Below are 19487 nucleotides of genomic sequence, written 5' to 3' on the forward strand. Positions count from 1 at the left end.
CTTTTTTTAAACCCCTACCAATAAAACTATGTTAGCTAATACATGTGTAATTGTTGCATAAATCAGGCTTAAAGTATTACTAAAGCCAGGACCCTGCATGCACTATATATGGTCTCTCACAGTACACAAAACATGGAAATGCAATTATTTTACTAAATATAAACTGATAGATACCTTTTCTCATCAGCAATCAGCGGTATATATCAGTCTTGTGACTTCCATTAGTGTCTGTTTAAAGCTTGTAGGAGGAGTTTCTATTCTGCATTGACTGCCCTATGAGGATGCAGGACCCCTGAACCTCTATCTGGACAGTGCTTATTGGTCCTGTGCTGATCACATGCACCCTCCCAAGAAAACAAATCTCTTGCAATACACCAAACTGAGCATGTGCAGCCTGCCCCCTGGTTCTGTATTGTCAGAAAATATATTGGGGACAGTGGAAGGAAATTATCAAAGGAGACAGGATCAAAAGGCTTTTTACACAACGCGAAGGATTAACCCCTTAGGTGCCACAGTGAGTATAACAATCATGCTTTACTGCATATACAGACTGATTTTACTGTTGTGGGTTTACTAACACTTTAAATCTTAAAGCATCTCTTTGCTATCAATGTTGCTTAAGGTGACTGTAGCCATATTAGTGCACATTCACTTATGAATACTATCCATGATACTATTTTATTTGCACTTTTACATTTTCAGAACAGGAAGGGGACATCATAATTGCCCCCCCCCCCCCGCCTTCTTCACTATACCTCCCCTTGTTTATTTTTGTCTGTACCATCCTACTGGCCTATCTCTTCCGCTTTTCATCGCTTATCCTGCACCTCTTAAACTTTTCTCCACTGCTAAATCTTTGTTTTTTGCTGATTTATATTTAAAAGCGGAAAATGGAAACTAAGGGAAAATGATAGTTGTAGTTGTGCCATACTAGCCCTAATCTGTAATGCTACATCATATACAATTTTTTTCACATGTTTGTACTGTGTTGTGAATGTATACAATTTGGTCTGACTTTTTCTCTTGCCTAAAGATTTTTTTAAATGTTAAGTAGAACAATCTCTGAGAAAAACACAAACATGCATGAGAATGGAAATTAAAATGGTGTGTTGGTAAGATAAGGTAAGAAATGGGCTATAGAATGGAAGGGGAAAGCAAGAAACACAGAGGTAGAAATGCTCAAAAAAGTGGTGGATAGTGATTTAGAAAACTGAGGTCCACATTTAGTCTGTGATCTTTTGTGTTATATAGTATTATTATTCATAATTCAAAAGTTTTACTTTTCTGTGTATTTTTAAGGTTCCATTTAACCACTTGCCGACCTCGCCGTTATACGTCGGCAAGTTGGCTCGGCTGGGCGAGAGCACGTAGTATGACGTCCTCTCTCCCAGCCGCCACTAGGGGCGCGCGCGTGCGCCCCCCGCTCGCCCCCGACTCCCGTGCGTGTGCCCGGCGGGCGCGATCGCCGCCGGGCACACGCGATCGCTCGGTACAGAGCGGGGACCGGGAGCTGTGTGTGTAAACACACAGCTCCCGGTCCTGTCAGCAGGGGAAATGCTGATTTTCTGTTCATACAATGTATGAACAGAAGATCAGTGTTTCCCCTAGTGAGGCCACCCCCCCCACAGTAAGAACACACCCAGGCATACTTAACCCCTTCCCCGCCCCCTAGTGTTAACCCCTTCACTGCCAGTGGCATTTTTATAGTAATCCAATTATAGTAATAAAAATAGCACTGATCGCTATAAAAATGCCAATGGTCCCAAAAATGTGTCAAAAGTGTCCGCCATAATGTCGCAGTACCGAAAAAAAAAATCACTGATCGCCGCCATTACTAGTAAAAAATATATAATAAAAATGACATAAAAATACCCCCTATTTTGTAAACGCTATAACTTTTGCGCAAACCAATCAATAAACGCTTATTGCGATTTTTTTTTACAAAAAATATGTAGAAGAAAACGTATCGGCCTAAACTGAGGAAAAAAAAGTTGTTTTATATATTTTTGGGGGATATTTATTATAGCAAAATGTAAAAAATATTCATTTTTTTCAAAATTGTCGCTCTATTTTTGTTTATAGCGCAAAAACTAAAAACCGCAGAGGTGATCAAATACCACCAAAAGAAAGCTCTATTTGTGGGAAAAAAAGGACGCCAATTTTGTTTGGGAGCCACGTCGCACGACCGCGCAATTGTCTGTTAAAGCGACGCAGTCCCGAATCGCAAAAAGTACTCTGGTCTTTGGGCAGCAATATGGTCCGGGGGGTAAGTGGTTAAGAGTCAACAGTCATGTCATAGTGGCCTGGTTGTGAGAAATGATGTCCCATAGGTGTACAGTAATCATCTTCCTTCTGTTTTTTTATGGTGTATCTGTATTTTTTTGTTGTTTATGTCCTGTTTCACCAACATAACATTCTAGATTACATTTATTGCATCAAATGAGGTCCTACATCATATTGGAGGTACGGGTGTATGATCCTGTAATACTGAGAGTCCTTTTTTACATAGGGAACACTTGTTAATGTGTTTAGGTGGTTAGGTGTAGTGCTTGTTGCTGCAAGGTTATGTTGCATTGTTTGTGTTGTTGTAATCAGAAAGACATTTCCTTTGATTAATTTATGTCTGATGCTGGATGGTTGTCTGAAGACCAGAATTAGTAGTTGTTTAATTTTTTTCAGAGTTTCATTCTCTGTTATGATGGGTTGCAGCTATTTGACCATCTCTTTGATCTCTTCTATTGCCGATTGTATGTTTTTACTACCGGTTAAAGGTTATTTGTTTGTTTTTCTGTTTGCATTGTAGCGGATTTTTTCTTTGGATTCAAGGCAGTTTTTATGCTTGAACTGATCATTTTGTTCCCATAACCTTTGCTTTAGAAGGATGATGCTAGCATTCTGAGATGTTTACTTTTTGTGCTTTAAGTCAGAGCATATGTGACAGGATCTAGTGGATTGGCTGTGTATAATGGCTCATTTGATGTGTGGGGGTTGTAAATGGAACTGTAAAGATAGTTGCATTGATCAGTGGTTTTTCACATTTTAAGACATTCATATTTTGGTCCTTTTAGTTTTTATATATCAAGTATTCTTTATTGAAAACCTTTTTTCTCATTTACACATAAAAACGTCTTTCAACAACCCTCTCTTACCCACTACCACCCTGCATGTTTCTATTATTTATTCCCCATAGGCTATACACAATTTCATATACTTGTTTTTCATTACAATACATACTTCACCCATACTCCCCTCAGGTAACTCCCATACCAGTCCCCAAACTACACAATTTCCTCAAAATACTATAAAAAATACATAATTTTCCCTTTCACTCATACCCTCCCCCAATATAATTTACCCCATTCCCTACCATGCATGCTATATCTCATGGGGTAAGAGTATTTTTTTCTCCCCCCTCCCTGGTGTTGGAATCACTCTCGCGGGTGTCGTGTTTACTGAACATCTCCACATGAATGTTGACACCTTATTGTCTTACATTGGAGAATTGGGACATTGTACACCTATATGAACTCAAGTGAAGTGTCAATTCCTTGTTTTCAAGGAACCTTGATATATAGCACTGCCCTATGAACTATACGCAAAAATTGAGAAATTCCCACCCGGGGGCTTTTAAGCGACATATTGTGTAAGGTATATTAAATTCAAAGACATGGAAATATATAAAAAAAATCTTTACTAGGTTTCTGTATCACGAGTAATGAAGATGCAGATAGTTGTAATATAAAATACATTCAGGTTACAGACAGTTGGAGACCTATCTCAACAACAATTAAATGTTAAATGATACAATGGAATAATATATAGTGCCATTGATGAAGCAGCTTCCATAAGAATACCCCGACGTGTTTCGACCACAATTTGGTCTTCTTCAGGGGGATTTGTATTCGCTCGAAGCATGTAGAAGGTGACATGTAACCAGAGATGATGGCCGTGGTGCAGACAAAGGATCCCAATATCCCCATGATGAACGTCCCCCATCACTCCAGGCGGGAGTCAACCAAACACAGGCTTGCAGGGAGTCTCGGGTGTGAACCTGCGAGAAGGGGGGGAGGGGGGATGGGCTCACATCCTGTCAGTGTGTGGAGGGAGCTCTTCTATACGCATTCACTTTTCTCACAATTGTGAAATATGTATAATTTGAATTTGTGTATATGTATGCTTTTTATTTTGCACATATTTGATACATACGTTTTGTAGAGTTTTGTAGAGTCTAGATACACATATCTTAGATGCTCTTTTTTCTACCATCAAGTTTGTAGGATCGTTTCCTATTCAAAGCGCCACATCTTTTTGTTTTTTCACATACTATATCTCAGTTGCCCTATTTGTTTCCCTTTTTTCTCTTCTATACACATCAGAGTAATCCCTCTTATTATTATTTAGTTATTGCTCAAATGTATTATTCTTATCTATTAAAATCTTCCACCAACAAAAAAAGAGTTGGAAAATGGGAGGGAAAAAAAGGGAAAAAACACTCTGCATATATACTCTCCTCCTCTCCACATCCAACCAGGATTTTCATATTTTCTCATGTTTCCTTGTACATCCCTGCCTAATATATGTAAACGTTTCTTTCCATATCGTGTCGTTTATAACCTTAACCCATTCTATACAGGTTGGGGGAGATGATGCTTGCCTCCTCTGTGCAATCGGTTTTCTTGCTTGAAATCATGGGTGCTCAACCTGTTGCCCTCTAGCTTTTGCAGAACTACAAGTCCCATGAGGCATTGCAGGACTGACAGTTACAAGCATGACTCCCAAAGGCATGATGGAACTTGTAGCTCTGCAATAGCTGGAGGGCCACGGGTTGAGCACCAATGAACTTGATGGACTTTTGTCTTTTTACAAATTGACTATGTAACTCTGTCTCAGGATTACCAGAGAGTTAAATTATTTCTAAATGCAAGATTAAAAAAAATAAAAAAAAGAACAAACATGTTATACTTACCTTCTGTGCGAAATGGTTTTGCACAGAGCAGCCCCAATCCTTTTCTTTTTTTTCTTTTTGGGTTCCCTGCCCATGATCCTCCTTCCTCCTGCTGAGTGCCCCTAATAGTAAGCCTCTTCTATGGGGGCACTCAAGCAGGCTCGCTCCATAGCCACACTCCTGTAAATAGACATTGAGGATGTCTATTCATCCACAGTGTGACTCGGCACGGCCCCCCTCTTTCTCTTCATTGACTGTGATTGACAGCAGCAGGAGACAATGACTCCCACTGCTGCATGAGCCAATAAGAAGAGAGTGAGGGACCCTAAGAGGTGCTGCTCTCATGCACATTGCTGTGACCCAAATGGGGCTCAGGTAAGTATAAGGGGGGGACTGGGGAGGAGCTCCAACCAGAAGGGTTTTTTACCTTAATGCATTAATGGGAAAGAGACTGAGTATAGGACTGCGATGGAGAACTTTGTCACATGGTGTAAGGATAATCATCTGTATCTAAATGTGACAAGGACAAAGGAGCTGGTTGTGGATTTGAGAATGAAGAAGACACTGGTGACCCTTGTATCCATCCGAGGAGTGGATGTAGTAGAGAGTTACAAGTATCTGGGTGTGCACATATATAATAAGCTGGATTGGAGAATGAAAACTGAGGCTAGAAAGGGCCAGAGCCACCTCTGTTTTTTTTTTTTAGGAGACTGACGTATTTTAACATTTGCTGGACGATGCTGAAGATGTTTTATGAGTCTGTGGTGGCCAGCACCAGCAGACTTAGGGTGGCTGACACCAGCAGAATAAAAAAAAAAGATTTTAAAAGCCAGTGATGTTGTTGGATTACAGTTGGAGGGCCAGATTCAGAAAGAATGGGTTAAGTTTAGGCGGGCATAGCGTATCTCATATACGCTACACCGCCGTAACTTAGAGAGGCGAGTACCGTATTCACAAAGAACTTGCACCCTAAGTTACGGCGGCGTATCGTAAATGGGCCGGCGTAAGCACGCCTAATTCAAAGTAGACTGGTAGGGGGCGTGTTGTATGGAAATTAATCGTGACCCCGCGTAAATGACGTACCTAACGAACGGCGCATGCGCGCGCATGCTCAGTATCACGTCAAATTTTCTCCCTAAGTTACGCCGTCGACGTGAACGTAACCGACGCCCATCCCCATTCACGTACGACTTACGCAAACAACGTAAAAATTGACGTTTCCGACGTCCATACCTTAACATGACTTACCCCTACTTTATGAGGGCTAAAGTTACGCCGGTCTTACGCCTTACGGAAACAGCGTATTTTAATACGCCGGGCGCAAGTACGTTCGTGAATCAGCGTATCTAGCTCATTTGCATATTCAACACGGAAATATACGGAAGCGCCCCTAGCGGCCAGCGTAATTATGCACCTGAGATACGACGGCGTAAGAGACTTACGTCAGTCATATCTTAGACAAATTCTGGCATATCTGATTCTTTGAATCAGGCGCCGAGAAACGACGCCTCACATTCGGACTTACGACGGCGTATCTGGAGATACACCATCGTAAGTCCTTTGTGAATCTGGCCCGGAGTGTTTAACAACAGTGTTGGAGAGGAGAATGTTGTTCAAGGTACGTACAATCTTGGAAACTCCTCCCACCCACTCCACAATAAAGTGGTCAGTCTGCAGAGTACCATCAGTGACAAATTGTTTCACTCACTTTTGATGCCAGCGGTTTAGACATTAATGGCTGTGTGTTGAGTTATTTTGAGGGGACAGCAAATGTATACTATTATACAAGCTGTACACTCACTACTTTACATTGTAGCAAAGTGTCATGTCTTCAGTGTTGTCACATGAAAATATATAATAAAATATTGCGAAAAAATTGTGAGGGGTGTACTAAAATTTGTTAGATACTTTACCACTATGACCACTCTCATTATATAAAAAATCTAGTTATACATATGAGGTCCACCCACCAATAGCCATGCTTTAAAGGCCTAAATAAAATCAAGGGTGTAAGAGATGCATATCATCCTTGCAGTAGACCCACAGGGTAATTCAGACCTTCAAACTGTAAACTGGTTAGAACTCTACCAGAAACCGGGGGGCACATGTGCGGATGTCTGAGGGAGCAGTCGTGCTTTCTTAGAGCTCCGCTCCTTAGCTAGTGACAGCGGAGGACTGAAAGCTACTGCGGCTTCTGAAACTATTCCTGATACTGCTACTTACGTCCGGGAACACGTCTGAGCCGGTAATACGGTCCTGCGGGGGCCCAAACTAAAAATAAAAGCTGGGAATCATAAGAAGACGCTGGCCAGGCCGTTTTCTTCCAAAATGGGGCCACCAAACACTTCACGATCCAGCGCACAGCGCACTACCACCTCTCTGCCACACAGTTTAAAGGCACAGCACTGTGGAGGTGAGACCGACTCTGAGGAGGAACATTCACAAGCTACCATTCAATCTGGCATACTTAAGCAGTTTGAAAAGATGCTACAGAAGGCATTGAAACAGACTTCAGATGACATAACTGACAATATCACTAAAGAGATTAGGGAGATTGGGCAGAGAACTGCTGAATTAGAGGTGAGGGTAGATGAACTGGAAACTTACACTCAGCAGCATATGGAGGAATTGGAATATATAAAAGAGGAAAAGTTTATCTTGCAAAACAGATTAGAGAACAAGGAGAATATGGACAGACGTTCCAATTTAAGAATTAGGCCCGGTACACACGAGCAAACATGTACGATGAAAGCGGTCCGTCGGACATGCCTTCCAGAGGGCTTCTGTACGATGGTTGTACTAACCATCGTACAGAAGTCCGCGCGTAAACACTACGCGGGGCGTGTCCGCGTCGTCGCTGCGACGATGACGCGGCGATGACGCGGCGACGTGGGTGGGCCTGCCATTTAAAGGCTTCCACGCATGCGTCAAAGTCATTCGACGCATGCGAGGGACGGCGGGCGCTCGGACATGTACGGTAGGTCTGTACTGACGACCGTACATGTCCGAGCGGGCAGGATTCCAGCGGACGGTTTTAAAACACGTCCAGGAATATTTGCCCGCTGGGAAAAGGCCCGGCGGGCAAATGTTTGCTGGAATTCGGCCCGCTCGCGCCTACACACGACCGAACATGTATGCTGAAACTGGTCCGCGGACCAGTTTCAGCATACATGTTTGGTCGTGTGTACGGGGCCTTAGAGGAATACCTAAACATGTACTGGACCTACAGGCTACTATGCTTGCACTTTTTCAAGAACTCCTGCCTGGCACCCCAGTTGAAAGGCTGGAAATGGTAGGGTACACAGGGCTTTAGCCCCACGTAGACCTAACGGTCCCGCCAGGGACATAATTGTTAGGTTTCATTATTATCGAACAAAGAAACAGTTACTTGCAGCAGCCAGAGGAAATTCTGCCTTAAACTTCCAAGGCAATGCATATCAGCTATTTTCTGATCTCTCCCCACTTAAAGTAACCAAAAGATGGTCACTGAAACCCTTCCAATTTTGCAGCGTCATCAGATCATATATCATTGGGGTTTCCCCGTTTTCGCTACGCTTCACCCATCTAGAAACAAAATATGTTTGGCGTACCTCAGAAGAATTGCAAACAGTTCTGATAGATTTGGGACTTCTGGATCAACCCAAAACTAAAGATCACCCTCACAGGCGTTCAGCCTTATGTTCATCCTCACAACAAGATCCATCAAAACCTAAGTCCTCTGCACGCCAGAATCTGCATAAACGCGGACGCTTTGAAACCCTGTCACCACCCAATGTCGACTCCATGGACTGACTTTGCTTCATTGTCTGGTTTGTTAATCCCTACAATTATCGAGCTAGATGAGCTAGATCATTTTTACACATCATCAATTTTTCTTCAAGGTTATATGTCAATCTGTAAGATTAATAACCTGAGACATTTGTTCTTCCCCTTGGTTTAAAATATTTGTATATATTTTTTTTACACATACATGTATGTATGTGTGTATGTGTGTGTATATATATGTATGTGTATATATATGTATATATGTGTGTGTGAGTGTGTGTGTGTTTTTTTTAATAACTCAGGCCATGATATGAATACTGTTAATAATAGCATCATTTTTGGAGTAGTTATACTCATGAGGTATTTTTATTTAATTTTTTTATAACTCGGGCCATGATATGAATACTGTTAATAATATCATCATTTTTGGAGTAGTTATACTCATGAGATATTTTTTTTATATATATATATAACTCAGGCCATGATATGAATACTGTTAATATCATTATTTTTTGAGTAGTTATACTCATGAGGTATTTTTATTTTTATTTATTTTTTATAACTCAGGCCACGATATCAGTACTGTTAATAATATCATAATTTTTAGAGTATTTATACTCATGAGGTATTTTTATTTTTATTTATTTTTTATAACTTAGCCATGATATGAATACTGTTAATAATATCACCATTTTTGGAGTAGTTATACTCATGACGTATTTTTATTTAATTTTTTTCTATAACTCAGGCCATGGTATGAATACTGTTAATAATAGTATCATTTTTGGAGTAGTTATACTCATAAGTTATTTTTTTATTTGTTTGTTTTTTATATAAAAAAAAAAAATTCCCTCATACTATATAACTAAACTGTTGCTGGTGAAAGCATATTTTTACTTTTTTAAGCCATTCTTTTTTTTCTCTCTATTTTTACTATATTTAAAGTTGCTGTTACCTAAAGTTTAATTGTACTGTTTGTAGGTTCTCCGGTGCTGGCTGGCCCCTAGGCACCTCATGTTGCCCTCTTCTCACCCTCTGACCCCTGCTATTACTAGACGGGAGTCAGATGGTGATGTTGGGGTACAATTGTTGTTTCCCTGAGATGTTCCTACACCCTTTTTGCATATTATTATGTAGCAATTGTTTATATATATATATAAGGGTTTTCCATTTATTTTTTTAATTCCCTCTTCTTTTCTTTCTTCTTCTCTCTCTATATTCTATCTCTCCTGGGGTTGGCACCGCTGTTGCTGAAGTGTTATGGCCCCCATAATATCTTATCCTTAAATATACAAGGCTTCAACATCCCCCAGAAACGACCCAAAGCAATGCGATCTTTTGCGGCTAAGAAGGCACATATTATTTGTCTTCAAGAAACACACTTCACTGACAAAGTTTCTCCTAAGTTCTTATCCTCCTCCTATCCTCAATTTTACGTAGCCTCAGCCACAACCAAGCAACGCGGAAACCTTATTGAATTCCACCGTTCTATGCCATTTACCCCTTCTTCGCAAATTAATGATCCAGAGGGCAGATATATTTTACTTACTGGTCTTCTTGCAGATACTGTAATCACATGGGTGTTGCACTATGCCCCTAATAAATACCCAGAAGCCTTCCTATCACACCTCTTTCAGGTGGTGGAAACACATAAAGCTGGAATCGTTGTGCTGTGCGGAGACTCTAATACAATGTTTTTTCCTTTCTTAGACAAATCCCCGTCCACACCCATCTCTAATACCCATAGGCAATCTCTACAAAATTTACTGTCCACACACAAATTGGTTGACACATGGCGGGAGGTTAACACAACTAGTAGGAATTACACACTATGGGCCAGATTCACATAGGAGTGCGGCGGCGTAACGTATCGTAGATACGTTACACCGCCGCAAGTTTTCATCGCAAGTGCCTGATTCACAAAGCACTTGCAATGAAAACCTACGCTGGCGGCCTCCGGCGTAAGCACGCGTAATTTAAATGGGCGTGTGCCATTTAAATTAGGCGCGCTCCCGCTCCGGACCTACTGCGCATGCTCCATTTCGAAATTCCCACCGTGCTTTGCGTGAAGTGACGTAATTTTTTCGAACGGCGACGTGCGTAGCGTACTTCCGTATTCCCGGACGTATTACGCAAGAAGGAAACATTTTTAAATTTCGACGCGGGAACGACGGCCATACTTTATACAGCACATACGTGTGCTGTGTAAAGTTAGGGCACCAAAAACGACGACTAACTTTGTGACGGGAAACTAGACTAGCAGCGACGTAGCGAACGCAAAAAAACATCGTGGATCGCCGTAACTCCTAATTTGCATACCCGACGCTGGTTTATGACGTAAACTCCCCCCAGCGGCGGCCGCGGTACTGCATCCTAAGATCCGACAGTGTAAAACAATTACACCTGTCGGATCTTAGGGCTATCTATGCGTAACTGATTCTATGAATCAGTCGCATAGATACTCTGAGAGATACGACAGAGTATCTGAGATACTCCGTCGTATCTCCTTTGTGAATCTGGCCCATTATTCTTATCCCCACAAATCTTTTTCCCGGATAGACCATATTTTTATCCCATCCAGCATGCTACCTGAGATCCTTTCCTCTACAATTATTCCTTGTTCATGGACAGATCATTGTGCGGTTTCCATCACTCTGGCCTCTCCCGTATCTAGGTCACACGATACGACCTGGTGTATCAATGATTCTATGTTGTCGCACCCGTCACATCGTTTAGAAATCGAGACAGCTCTTACTGAATATCTTACATTCAATGACAATGGAGATATTTCAGCTCTTACACTATGGGAAGCCCATAACGTTGTCATTTGTGGCAAATTGATGCAACAAGCTGCAGCTCTTAAAAGAGAACGCAAACTTTTATTTAATAAACTAGAACATAACTTTAATAATTGCCACGCAGATTTTCGATCAGTTCCTAATGCCACAAATAATACTAAATATGAGAGAGCTAAACTTGACCTTGACCTTTTCTTGACAGATTCTGCAGACAAAACCGTACGTAGAAGACAGCATTTTCACTATCTCAAAGCCAACAAACCAGACACTCCTATGGCACGTTGCCTTAAAACAGTACAACACTCACAAACATCCATTAAACTCATAACGTCCCCGAGATTCATTCACTAGCAACCCAGTAAGAATATTAGAGATTTTTCGGTCAAAATTAGCTGATCTATACTCCCTGACTCAGAATTTTGACAAACTTAAAGCTGATGATTTATTCTCTGATATTAAATTTCCGACCCTGGAACTTGATCAACTTGACTCCCTATTCATCAACAAGTAAATTTGTGATTTTTTCTCTCTTGTTTTTTTTCTACAATTGTCTGCATATATAATTTAGAGTTTGGACTATTTACCTAATAGATTCCTTTATTAATACAACCCATTTTTTATGGTCAGTTCAGGTATTATAGAAACAACGCACAGGAGATGTATGCTCCTTTTCTTGTATGTCACGATAACTATATTTATCTTCTTGGGACTTTAGCTTTCTCATATTTTATTTATCTTTCCTCTCACGTGCCCCCTCCCATCCACAGTTTGAACCCATTAGGCCCCATACACACGAGAGGATTTATCCGCAGATACGGTCCAGCGGACCGTATCCGCGGATAAATCCTCTCGAGGATTTTAGAAGATTTCTATGCGATGGCGTGTACACACCATCGCATTGAAATCCGCGCTGAAATCCTCTGCCGATGACGTGTCGTGCCGTCGCCGCTATTATGACGCGGCGACGGGCGCGACGCTGTCATATAAGGAATTCCACGCATGCGTCAAATCATTACGACGCGTGCGGGGAATCCCTTTGGACGGATGGATCCGGTAAGTCTGTACAGACGAGCGGATCCATCCGTTGGAATGGATTCCAGCAGATGGATTTGTTGAGCATGTCAGCAAATATCCATCTGCTGGAAATCCATCCCAGGGGAGATTTCTCTGTGGATAAATATCCGACAGAGTGTACACACCATAGAATCTATCCGCAGAAACCCATTTGATGGGATTTATCTGCGGATAGATTCTATGGTGTGTATGGGGCCTTAGGGGTGGATGGGTGGTCCGGAGGCACGCTAAGCCTGATATAAGGTATAGTCCTTTTTTTTTAATTACTTTCTTTAGTCCCTTATACATGACATTTGCGTATTTTCTGTATTTATCTGATAAATATGAACATGCATTTGAGCACCAAACTCTACCTATATTTCAGTCATTATTGTTATGATCTTTATCCCATATTTGCATTCTGCATTTGTAACTTGTTTTATTGGGCAAAACTCAATAAAAATATTAAACAAGAACTCTACTCGAAACCAGACTCTCTTGGTATCCTGGATGAAATCTCAATCCACATATCTAAGTGCAAACCACAGCACATGGTACAGGAACCCACTTGAATAAAAAAATATTTTTTGTAGCCAATACCTGCAACTCTTACTTTATAAGTAAGTGAAAAAAAAACAGCTCCATCAATAATCAATACTGTACTCAATAACAGAATTTGCATTAATGCTTTGTTTACTGTTTTTTTTTTAATGTATGTGGTAGTATAAAATGTATTCAAAATGTGCACACCTAAAATACAAAAGTAAAGGCATAGGGGCAGATCCTCGTACATCGGCGCATTTATGCGCCGGGCGTAGCGTATCCAAAATACACTACGCCACCGTAACTTACTTTTTTTTTCAAATCCTGAAAGAATCCGCGCCGTAAGTTATGGCGGCGTAGTTTATCTTTGCCGGCGTAATGGCGCCTAATTCAAATGGATGTAATGGGGGCGTGTTTTATGTAAATACGTCGTGACCCGACATAAACAATGTTTTTTTTTTAACTGCGCATGCGCCGTCCGTGGGGGTATCCCAGTGCGCATGCTCGAAATTAACCCAAAACAAGCCAACGCTTCCGATGGTGAAGTCATTCTACGCAAATCCCTATTTGCGAACGACTTACGCAAACGACGTAAAATGTCAAAATTCTACGCGGGAACGACGGCCATACTTAACATTGAGTACGCCTCATAACAGCAGCTTTAACTATACGCCGGAAAAAGCCGAACGAAAACTACGTAAAAAAATGCGCCGGCCGGACGTACGTTCGTGGATCGCCGTTAATAGCTCATTTGCATACTCAACGCGGATTTCAACGGAAACGCCACCTAGCGGCCGCCAAAAAATTGCATCTAAGATCCGACAGCGTACTAAGACGTATGCCTGTCAGATCGATCCCAGATGCCGTTGTATCTTGTTTTGTGGATACAAAACAAAGATACGACGTGGGAAATTTTAAATTACGCCGGCGTATCAAGAGATACGCCGGCGTAATGCTTTTGTGGATCTGCCCCATACTGTTTTTTTTTTTTTTTTCATTTTAAGCAGTTTCAGGCAATATAAATGTCCATACCTTTCTAATTCCTTCAGAAGGGCTGGAAACAGAGTTGTCAGCTCCATTGTTTTTGCTAATAGTCCTCCACAGTTCTGCAAATGTGCTGTCTTGTTCCAGAGTGTTTGTTCCTTTTGCTTTAAAGTACTCGTAGACTGCAGAATCCTTAACTGTACCGTAGGACAGATCCATTTGTTTAGCTAAGTCGTGAAAGGTTCTGCAAAAGAATAAGCCCAGCATATATGTAAATTAAATATTTTCTTAAAAGAAAAAAAAACATTAAATTAAATATGTGTCATCATTAAACATATTACATGCATACTTATTTACAACCCCTGGCAAAAAGTATGGATTCACCACTCTTGGAAAATGTTTATGCAACTGTTTAATTGTGTATAATATAAAATAATCACAGACGTGCCTCAAAACTATTTTCATTTACCATTCCAACCTTCTGGCTTTAATAAACACTTAAAAAAAGAAAAAAATATGTTATCATGAAAAAAAAAACACTACAATACACCACTAGTACTTTGTTGCACCACCTCTGGCTTTTATACCATCTTGAATTTTTGGAATCATAGATTTAACCTTTGACAAACTGTATTCTTCATCAAGCTCTAACTTGGAGCCTTGTCATAAAGTATTTTCTTTCATTTTCACCATAGATTTTCAATTGGAGGTCAGGGATTGGCTGGACAGGGTTACTTATATCTACAAAATGGAAGAAATCCTAGCTATGAAAAAGGAAAATAGTAATAGTGGTTGTTGTTTTCCTTCTCCATTGAATATCAAACACTATCTCTGTGAAGCTATATTGCTCCTAAGTCCGTCATTGCAATTCGTGTTATATAATGTTGTTAAGTATTCAAATTGCGTATAGCTATATTTGAATTTGTACTCTGCATTCTCTCTCTTGATTATCCCCATCTGCTAACTTCTCTCTTTCCCACTTCCACCTTCCCCTCCCCCCTTCTTCCATCCCCCTCTTTGTCCCTCCCCCCTCCTAAAATACTATTTCAGTTGTTGTTTTTTTTTTCATTTTCAATCATTTGTACTCAGCCATTTCAAATTGTGTCACGTTATACTGTCAACCGACATATGTTTTTCTTTTGTCTGTACAAAACCACTGTATTTACTATGATGGATATGTCATTTGTACACTTTGGTTAACTTCCAATAAATACCTTGATTGTGGAGAAAAAAAAAAGATTTTCAATTGGATTGAGGTCCAAACTATTTGCAGGCCATGCCATTGACATTATATGTCTTTCTTGAGGCATAATGCCTCGTACACAAGATCGGAATTTCCAATGAAAAAAGTCAGACGGAATTTTTTCATCGGATATTCTGACCGTGTGTGGGCCCCATCTGACTTTTTTCTATCAGAGTTGGTTGAACACTGTGGGCTTTTACATTTGTGGGAATAACACATACCGTTTCTGTAGTAGACATTTTAGACAACTCAAGACAGTAGTGTCATGTGCCACAGGACAAGAATTCACAATTCGTTAATATATCAACTGTGACACTAGCAATGTTGTATATGTTGTGGAATGCGATAAATGAAATAAACAATATGTGTGTTGCACCATGAGACCACTGAGAACTCGAATTGAATATGGACTAAACTCATCCTAATTGATGAGGCTTGCATCTCTGTTAATTAGGAGAAGAATCTACAAATGTTCTCAGTTTAGAAGAATTATGTGACATATTAATTTCAGCACTATATATATATATATATATATATATATATATATTCCATGCTGTTAAGATTAGGTTTCCAGTAAGAAAATCAAGTACTTGGTTAAATATATCTACCTCTTGACAAATGTGTTTACTAGTTTAAAATAGTTAAAACCACTATAATCGTGAAATTTTAACTGTCAATTAACAGTTGAAAAAAACAAACAGGAAAACTGTTGTTTAAGCAGCTGTTTTTAGGAGCTATAAATACTTAGAAAGGCACTGAGATGTTTTCTTCAGTTTTTACCTTGCAGTTGTGGTACGGTTGAAATGTGATTTCCTGTTAAAGAATGCAACATTTCTGTGCCCAAGAATGAATTTAATTAAAATGCACTGCTCAAATAACAAATTTGCAGCATTATATCAGCTAGAAATTTGTGAACAGTGGAGGTCTTGATCAGAAACATTTGGGTCATTCTGTTCAGTAAGGCCCTAATTTTTTTACACAATTTTGTTTATATATACTTTTAGATAGGTAAAAAATGTGTCCTCTTCACAAAGATAACAGCCTGGCACACCAAGGATTCGGGTTACCATCACAAGAAGTTAACCAGTACCCTGCTATGCTTTTACCAACACATATATTTCTTTTTTTGGGCAGGTCCCTCATTTGATGATCTGACACTGCTAATGCAGATCACCATGGTAAGAATAGAAACTCTACTCCTTGCATTTAGGTGTCTTGAACATTCATAAAGCACAAATGCACAACGACATGCATAACAAATGTGCTTAGTGCGCCACCAGCTCTTCTGTTTTTAAAAATAAAGAATGTAACTTTTAGCATCATTAAAATCACTGCTCCTTAAAAAACTATATTTTTTAAGTTTTTATTTGCATTGGTACATGTCCCCCAGTGCATTAGCCAGGCCCTATACCCTGTTTTTTGGGCAATAACTTGCATATTAGGCTTTTAAAATATGAACTTGATTTTTCAAGATCAAGTCCCATAGACTTTAATGGGGTTTGTCGTTCGGGTTCCGAACTTTGCGAAGTTTAAACGTTTTGGCGCAAACTGAACCGGGGGTGTTCAGCCCATCTCTACTCACTCTTTCAATGGGAAAACAAATATGTATGAAAATGTTATGGTCAGGGTTGGATATAGCCTCTCTGATGTGGGGGTGCAGTAAATGTAAGAGGAGCAGAGGATGGGAGGTCAACAAGGCAGTGTACAAGGGTGAGTAAGGCAGATGATAATGTTAGCAGTTTGTACAGTAGTGTACAGAGGTGATTCATTTGTAGGCCAGTGCAAATTGGCCAACAGGGCAGAGGACTGGGGGCAGCAGGGCAGTGTATAGGGTGTCGGCGGGGCAGAGGACAAGGGGCAGCAGGCTTGAGCAGAAATGGGGAACCCGAACTTTGACTTGGCTCTGTGGAAGTAAAGCATTTAAAATATCTATTCTTCCTTAAGCTGGCTATATGCAGAGCACATTTTTTTCCTGCAACTGTGGGTTGCAGAAAAAAAATTAGTTTGATCCCCCGTCAACACACATAGTGTCAATGGGGCAATCCCTCCTGTCGGGCCATTGTCTTCTCCCAGCCAGGAGACTGGGGTAAGCCACCCCCACTGGGATCAGGCAGTGATTATTGCAAGAGAATCTGGTTGTAGCAAAGTTGATTGATCTATTAACTTAGTACATTCAGCTTGCCAATGGTGCAAATCTGTTGAACCGGCCGTCCTTAGCTTCTATAGCTCATACAGACACTTCCGATTTATGTTCCACAAACTTACTTCACTTAACATAACGTCTTACATATGGGGTTAGAAACACCACCCCCTCCTCTCCAGTACTGAAGTGAATACCCCCTACCTAGTATGTGGTGAATTTTAAAATCTCATGTGATGCCAGAGCCAACTCTTGGTGTAGTGTGTAGGACATTTCCGCTTCCAAGGATCTCACCAGCCCCATTACCTTTTTACCAGTGATAGGGTACTCAGATTTTCCAGTATGGAGAGTAAGCAGCTTAGGCGACTTCTAAAATGTGCCAAGGGGAGAGTTATGCATTTTATTTCAAATCAGAATTTGTTGGATCAAGTATTGTTTTAGCCCCCTGTGGGGTCTTTAGCCACTTTTCAAATTAGGTATTTTCTTAGGTCCACACTTCCTCCTACTCAGTATGCTAAAGCTCCCTTTATGGCTGCATTCACATCTAGACGGACGAAATCGCGGCGTTTTGTCGCCGCAAATCGCGGTAAAAATAGCGGCGTTTTGTACCGCGATTTGCGGCGACAAAACGCGGGTATTGTCCGCCTAGATGTGTCCCAAGATGACCCCCTCTATGGAGATGATTGCCATCTCCTAGCCGAACGCTCGAAGACGCCTGAAAAAAAGGTCCGGGACCTTTTTTCACGCCGCAGGCGACAGGCGTCCGGCGTTCGGCGTGGAGTTGTGAACCATCTCCATAGAGGGACATGTATTTCCAGCCCTCTGGCGGCAGAGGCGTAGCGCTACAGGCGTAAAAACGCCTAGATGTGAATGGGGTCTAAGTCTTTATCAACTTCAATACTGGGCACTTTTGCCCCCTTCCTTCCCAGACCAATTTTCAGCTTTCAGCACTCTTGCACTTTCAATGACAATTGCGCGGTCATGCTACGCTGTACCCAAATTAAATTATTACCATTTTGTTCACACAAATAGAGCTTTCTTTTCATTGGTGTTTATTCACGACTCAGTTTTTAATTTTTTTGTGTGAAAATTTGGGGAAAAAAACAATATTTTCTTGTTTCCATTTTTAAAAGAAATCCAATAAAATCTAATTTCGTCATAAATTTAAGCCAAAATGTATTCTGCTACATGTCTTTGGTAAAAAAAAATCCTGTTAAGTGTATAATAATTGGTTTGTGTGATCACGTATAGATGTACGCAGATGATCATGTACAGATGTTCGCAGGTGATCACGGACATATGTGTGCATACGTGATCATTTGGACATGTGCTTTTACTGTTACACATGAGAGGGCCAATCACAGACCCTCCTGCCGATTGGAGATGCACCATGTCTGGGTGACATAAGCGCATCGGGATTATGCTGCTGCGCGTGCACACGCAATCCCCCTGCTTCTGAGGGGCATTCCTGAAAATCCACTCAGAAGGAGGAAGCGCCTACCTGGTCAGGTGGGAAGTAGTTAAGTCAGAATTCATCAGTTTCTTGGCATCAATTGCCTGCCACACTACTGATTGGGCACCCGAATGACTATGTTCCTTTATTAATTTGTAAGTGGGAATCTGACTTACAAACTACATGTATTAATTCTTAGATTAGAAGGGTAATTTTACTTTCACATCAGGCATCATCATCTAATAGTTTTTTAGGAACAAACCTATGAGCTTCCTACATGTTAATATCGTGTTCCTGCCCTCCTTCATAAGCACTTTCCTCAGGTTCTCAGTTCTTGATGGAACTACCAGTAAGGTATAGGGTCCTTAAATCTTTTTTTTTTTTTTTTTTGGACTGCCCGCTACTCTGCCTGTTTTGGGAGGAGGTATGTAAAACATTCCACCATATTACTTCAGTGGATCAGTGTTTAGGCTCTATGGAAAAACACCTTAATTGATTCAGATGGGGTTTACTAGAGTTGAGGAATTCTAAAAGATAGAACAATTGATAGCTATTCTTCACAA

General features: G+C 40.7%; 1 protein-coding gene across 3 annotated transcripts in view; it reads right to left on the bottom strand.

The window, feature by feature from the left end:
- Positions 1-19487, bottom strand: part of GRID1 (glutamate ionotropic receptor delta type subunit 1) — a 1428863-nt gene that overhangs the window by 96556 nt on the left and 1312820 nt on the right. For all 3 annotated transcript variants that reach the window (XM_040320512.1, XM_040320513.1, XM_040320514.1), the window contains exon 13: positions 14137-14332. In XM_040320512.1, the coding sequence (XP_040176446.1) occupies positions 14137-14332 (196 nt within the window). The remainder of the gene's footprint in view (positions 1-14136; positions 14333-19487) is intronic.

This window comes from Rana temporaria, chromosome 8, assembly GCF_905171775.1.
Source record: "Rana temporaria chromosome 8, aRanTem1.1, whole genome shotgun sequence".
Lineage (NCBI taxonomy): Eukaryota > Metazoa > Chordata > Amphibia > Anura > Ranidae > Rana > Rana temporaria.